The sequence below is a fragment of the Cyprinodon variegatus genome, unplaced genomic scaffold (assembly GCF_000732505.1).
Source record: "Cyprinodon variegatus isolate N-32 unplaced genomic scaffold, C_variegatus-1.0 Scaffold28, whole genome shotgun sequence".
Classification (NCBI taxonomy): Eukaryota; Metazoa; Chordata; class Actinopteri; order Cyprinodontiformes; family Cyprinodontidae; genus Cyprinodon; species Cyprinodon variegatus.
Window position 1 is genome coordinate 543,313 of NW_015150481.1, and position 6,746 is coordinate 550,058.

The following is a 6,746-nucleotide window of genomic DNA, read 5'->3' on the forward strand; positions in this document are numbered from 1 at the left end:
AATATGATTTCCCATTAAGGTTCTGAGCTTCAGTATTTCTGCCTGCTGTTGTTTTATAAACCACCTGATGGGAGACATTTCAAAATAAAAGCATCTGAGCCAACAGATGGGACCTGAGGGATAAATCTGGACTCCTACCTGCGTCTCCTCGTCACTCTCCTCGTCTGACTGCGTGGGTGGAGCCGTGACCTTTGCCCTCTGCGTCTTGCTCTGGGTCAGAGTCTGAATGGTGTGTTGGAGCTGCTGCAGCGCCCCCTGCTGCCACTGAGCAAACAGCTCCAGCAGACGGGTCGAAACCTAGAGACACCAGAAAGAAGCGGGTCAGAACCGCTGACATCCAGGCTTCTGGAATGTTCCGCTGGTTCTCCTACCTGAGGTAAGCTGCCATCTTCCACCACCGTGTTGAACTCCTGATCCAGGAGCTGCGACAGGAAGTCCTCCACCTCCCAGCGCTGCAGGTCAGCTGCCCCCACCAACACAAACAGGTTAGCCGTCTGAATGATTTAAAGGCTTTAAACAGGAAGACATCATCAGCTGTCACCATGGAAACCTACCGTTGTCATGGAAATACTGCTGGACTACATCCACCATCCAATCAGCTTTCTGCTGGCCGTACACGCCTCCAAATCCGTTGTCCACGGCGATCTGAGGGACGGATGGTCAGAGAAACTTTAGATGGAGAGAGGAAGAGGAGGATGGAGAGAGGAAGGAAGGATGAAGGAATAAGGAAGAGAAGGAAGGAGAGAGGGAGAGGAAGGGAGAGAGGAAGAGGAGGATGGAGAGAGGAAGAGGAGGATGGAGAGAGGAAGAGGAGGAAGTAGAGGACGTTGTGGAGTAAAAATGTTGAGGTTTGTCTGTTCTCAGCCTCCCAGGCTCCAAACGAAGGTCCTGAGATCAGAATGAGTCTCAGCCTCATTCATGGGATGAAGGGGGGGGGGGCTGTTATTATGAGATCCATCTGACCAGAGAGAAGAAAATTAACCTGACAGGGAACGGCCTTCATGAACTAAAGTTGAATTTTCCTCCAAATGTTGCCTCAGTCAGAGCTCTATCTTTCCATATGAGGACGTTAAATAAATTTGAACTTTCTTTTTTTGTAAAAAAAAAAAAAAAATGCTTCAGCTTCCTAACGTCACAGCAGCCTCCCCAGCATCCAGGTCAGAGCGTCTGTAGTAGATCCATCAGAACTCCTGATTTTACTTCAAACTGAACAAAGTCAGTTAGTTTCAGCTTAAAGGTGCAGTGGAGGATTTTCATGAATTTTTTAAAAGACCCGCCCTCTCCACTTTAAAAAGAACGACCCTGTACCCTCCTCTTCCTCCAACAGATTCTATCAAATAGCTAAAATATTTTATTTCCATCATAACTTTGTCAAATAATGATCAAATGTCACCAAATCCACAGAGTTTGTTGTTAATGAAGAAAGAAATAAAAAGACCTGCAGGTGAATTCATTTCCTCCATGTTATGGAGCGGGATTATTATGTGATAGCATGGAGGATACTAGAAACTGCTTTAATCCAGTAATCTGTCATATTCTACATTAGAACGGGATTTAACAGAAAGTCTCCTCTTCACCCTCAGGATCCCTGATCTAGAATCCTAGATCCGCCCCTGCCTAATAGTGAGGAGCATCACCTGCTTTCTCTGTTTCTACACCTGATTAAACTCAGCAAATACAGACAGTATGGAGAGAAACTGGATTCTACACCTGATTTATGATGTTTAAATATTAATACATGTTTATAAATAGATGAAAGCACCGCTGCTTCCTGTTTTAACTTTGATGATAATTATTTATTTTATCTATGAGCGGAAAATGTTCTCAGATTGGATTTAGAAATCTGCTGAACTCTGAGCCTGAAGTTCTACTGGATCTTTTTAAGGTTCGGAGGATCTACAGCTTAAACCAACCCAGAACCTGGACCTGAACCAGGACCTGGACCTGAACCTGGACCAGAACCAGAACCTGGACCTGAACCAGGACCAGTGTTCTGATGGTTCTGGGGGAAGAAGTACCCAAATGCAGCTGTTAGCATTAGCTGGGAACTTTAGCTCACAGATCGCGTGCTCTGGCTGAACCTCTTTATCCCCCAGACCCGGGTCCGAACCCGGAACCGGACCCGGAAGCTGACCCGGACATGGTGGCTCACCTGTAGAACCGGCCACGTTTGAAGAACCGCTCGGACTCCCTCCGTGAAGAGTTCACGTGACGCCTTGGAGGCCGCCATCTTGGATCTGACGTCGTCTTGATTCGTGACGTCATTTGCTTGAAGCCGCAGAACTATGGAGTATGGCAGGCCGATATATCATAAAATCAACTTCTTCTGACTATCCGCAAACAGTCAGAAAGCAAAGAAACTTTTATGAAGAGGGAAAAAAAGTGTGAATATCATGAATAATAATTTAATATATCTGAAATTATATTATGATCAATCACATTTTGTCAAAATGCATTTTGAGATATCTCTAATGATGTCACCTGATTCGTCATTGCAAGAGTCAAACATCCAGAATTACAAACCAAATATCGAAACCATAATCCCTCAATTCAAAATGATATTTTTAGATATCCGAATGAGGAACTAGCCCCCTGGTGCTGTCACTGAGCTGTCCAAACAGTTGCCTGCAGAATTCTGGGCGGCTGCAATGGCGTTGGCTCTTCTTGAAATAGTTGTTTCAAAATCCAGCAATACAGAAAAAACTCGGCAGGATTTAATGCAGAGAACAAGAACTACGCAGTGAATTTCTCCACTGTGAGATGAATAAAATCAATCAATCAATAGGTTCCCCGCAGTCAGAGAATTTCCAGTCTCTCTCACAGGCTAGCTAAAGGTGCCCAAAGTGAAAATCAGAATCAGAAATACTTTTGTTACATTCTCTAGTTACAGTTTTACATGATATAAATAGAAAATGCAGCATTTTCTGAAATTCTGAACCGGTTGGAGCTGCAGCAATAAAGGTCATTTTAAAAACCGGAGAATCCATGTTGGACCTTTCATCGTAGACCGCTGACTGGAAAACACCAGAAAGGCTAAGACGCCTTTCTAACTTTCCGCCATAAATGCTACGTCATTTTTACGAGTCAGAATGATAATTAAAGATATCTGAAATACAAAGTCTGTCTTAATTTAAAAAATGTTCAAGATATCTCTATTTTTGAGATATCTTCAAAGGAATATTGACTTCAAAAATACAATCCTAGATATCTATAATGTTGATTTGCTTAATCCTTATTTGCTTTCAAGATATCTGCAATTGAATTCCCACTAGTCCAATCCTGCTTTAAGATATCTTAAAATACATTCAAGGTATCTTGAATAAGAAGGTTATTTGAGATATCTTTAATTTGATTTATGACTTGTCAGAACATAAAGCGAGATATCATATCTCAAATTGAATTTATGAATAGTCATAATTCAATTGTTGATATCTGAAATATACCTTTCAGATAGTCAGTAATGTTTTGCAGATACTTTAAACTGGAGACTCCATACAAATGGATGGAAAATCTGACGTCATTCCGACTAGTCAGAATTGAATTAGAGATATCTGAAATTAGAACTTTGCTTAGTCTAAAAATTAATAACGGATATCATAATTAACTACTACATCTAGTCAAAAATCGATTCAAGATATCCTGAACATGAAGTGTGGTAAAGCTGAATTTATGATAAACCGGCATGCCATAAAGCCATAGCTGATCTAGATCCGGTCCCAAACCTGTTTAAGTGATCCAGTGTCAGTAGTACGGGGTGGAAGTGAAGCCACCGGTCGCCATATTGGTACTCCCTAGTTAGATCAATATCACTGTAAACAATCTGTGAGCTACAGCATCGAACAACGATGATGTTCTCATTTTCAGGGGGACTTATGAGTAAAAAAAAAAAAAAAAAAAAAAAAAAAAAAGATAAATTCATCACTGGGACACAGACTGGCTGTTTCATAGCATCAGTAGATTAACTTTAACTTATAAAAAAAATAGGTCCATCACATTGCATAGTCAATATGAAGTCAATGAAGTCTATAAATAATGTAATATAACATATTATACAAATTCATCACAATAAAATTAATGTGTTAATAGAGCAGAATAATACAGATGAGCCAAAAGTGATCAATTGATGATGTTCATGTAATATACATGGATTTATTACACTGTTAAAGGATTGCAAAATGTTTCCAACTTATTCAATCANGTCAGAATTGAATTAGAGATATCTGAAATTAGAACTTTGCTTAGTCTAAAAATTAATAACGGATATCATAATTAACTACTACATCTAGTCAAAAATCGATTCAAGATATCCTGAACATGAAGTGTGGTAAAGCTGAATTTATGATAAACCGGCATGCCATAAAGCCATAGCTGATCTAGATCCGGTCCCAAACCTGTTTAAGTGATCCAGTGTCAGTAGTACGGGGTGGAAGTGAAGCCACCGGTCGCCATATTGGTACTCCCTAGTTAGATCAATATCACTGTAAACAATCTGTGAGCTACAGCATCGAACAACGATGATGTTCTCATTTTCAGGGGGACTTATGAGTAAAAAAAAAAAAAAAAAAAAAAAAAAAAAAGATAAATTCATCACTGGGACACAGACTGGCTGTTTCATAGCATCAGTAGATTAACTTTAACTTATAAAAAAAATAGGTCCATCACATTGCATAGTCAATATGAAGTCAATGAAGTCTATAAATAATGTAATATAACATATTATACAAATTCATCACAATAAAATTAATGTGTTAATAGAGCAGAATAATACAGATGAGCCAAAAGTGATCAATTGATGATGTTCATGTAATATACATGGATTTATTACACTGTTAAAGGATTGCAAAATGTTTCCAACTTATTCAATCAAATAAGAGAACAATACCTGTAAAAAAAAATACAAGCTTGTTTTAACTTCACAAAATAACGATAAATAAGAATGAAATGTTTGATCATTGATCAGATCTCTGTAGTTCCTGCTGTCAGCCAGCAGAGGGCGACAGATACCTGCGCTGGAAAAAATCCCGTTAAAGCCCGTTTCAATCATATTCAGGTGACATTCATGACGTTTATAGATGTGAAACTGTTTTTTGTACAATCAGTGATGACGCCTCCCAGTCCCCAACATCCAGCCACTGCAGTGACCCCATCTTGCATATTTTTTTTACTGAATCCAACCTTTCACTGAATTACAGGGTCTGACCAGGAGATGGCGCTGCTCTTTAGATCTTAATGTCCACAAATCATGACAGAAAGAATATTTTAGTACAAAGATTGATGTTTAAAAAGGAATCTCAGGAGTCCAGCCAAGGATGAACGAAAGACCCATCAAGGAAAGTGGGGATATTTTGAATGACTATTACTGTATCATTTTCTACTGCATGCTATGCTAACATCTATGACGATGCTAGCGTGAGCGGCTAACTTCCATCGAGCTACTGAACTCCATGTGTCACCATTGCGATTTGAAATGGAGTTGTCAGAACTTTGTTACTACATGGCTCTGGTTCTGTTTATTACCCTGACCCTCCCGGTTGCCAGAGTCCAGTCCCGAAGCAGGATGGTCCACTTATCCCAGAACCGGTTTCACTCCAGCATAAACTCTTAGGTTCATGGTTCTAGTTTCTGATGTAAACAGAACCAGTAAATCGCTTCAATTCAATCCAAACACTAAAAACCAATCATGAGGACTAATAGAGCCATATCTTAGAGTTTTTGTGTTTATTTTCCTGCTTGCTGTAATTCCTAAAATTGACAGTGGGTGGCGTCATCTGTTTTAAATGGAGTCACAGGTAGTCGCTTGGCAGGTGTGCTGATTGTGGCGGAAAGAAACGGACCGTCGTCATTAGTTGTCGTAGGTTTTTGTTATTGATATTGGTTCTAAGCCAGTGGGCAACGTTAAAATTAGCATTTTTCTGAAGCGTTCTGCGAGCCAGGAACCTGAAGTTTTATTCATTGAAAGCAAGAAGACGATGCGTGAACTGCATGCCAGTCAGCAGCCTCACCATGGCTTAGGGTTGTTCGTTTAGTCAAGAACTCACTCCAAGAACATTTGATAAAATCACGTTTATTGACAGGGAGAATGACAGAGGATGTTACAGGTTCTGGTTCTGCTGACTGGGATTCTGTATCTGGAGGAAGAAGGAACCAAATAATGAAGAGTTGATGTTTGAGACGTTCTGCTGAGCTTCAGGATGTGATCTCTGGTTGTCAGGAGACAGGGAGGACATGTTGGACCAGAGCTGCTGAACTTCCTGTTGAACAGGAAACACATTAATTAGAAACATCTGCATCGTCCTATCAGCTGCTGTTTGACTTCTGGGTTCCACCTCCTCAACTCTCAAATGGAACAGATGCCTTCTGCGGCTGACCAGCAGAGGGCAGCGTTACAGTGAATGTGAGATGAGCTCTGAGGCGCCATCTGCTGGTCAGACTTCAGCATCACGGTTCAAGAAGCCAAAAAAAGCTGCATCCAGAAACGCAACAACGTCTGAAAGGGTGTGAAGGAAGTCATTTATGTTAACAGAGAAAAATCTATTTTTCAATTTGCATGTTTCTAAGTCAAAACGAGGCTTTTTTGGGCTAATCTATAAAACCTGGAACTAAACGCTATTTCTGACATTTTGAATTGAAAAATCTTCCTGGATGGAAGAGAAACGTCTTCAAAATTGGAAACAAAGTCCAATGGATTGATTTGAACTTTTTTGGAAGAAGGAGCATCTATAGCTAACCTGATAAGCCCCCCAAAC

At 40.3% G+C, this 6,746-nt stretch overlaps 1 protein-coding gene across 1 annotated transcript in view; it reads right to left on the reverse strand.

Annotated features, from left to right (window-relative positions):
• Positions 1-2,277, reverse strand: part of tsr2 (TSR2, 20S rRNA accumulation, homolog (S. cerevisiae)) — a 4,679-nt gene extending 2,402 nt beyond the window's left edge. Inside the window, exons 1-4 of the mRNA XM_015397464.1 lie at positions 2,153-2,277; positions 555-645; positions 372-463; positions 139-297 (exon numbers count right to left, since the gene is read on the reverse strand). Coding sequence (XP_015252950.1) covers positions 139-297; positions 372-463; positions 555-645; positions 2,153-2,230 — 420 coding nt within the window. The 5' untranslated portion in view covers positions 2,231-2,277. The remainder of the gene's footprint in view (positions 1-138; positions 298-371; positions 464-554; positions 646-2,152) is intronic.
• Between the last annotated feature and the right edge of the window lie 4,469 nt (positions 2,278-6,746).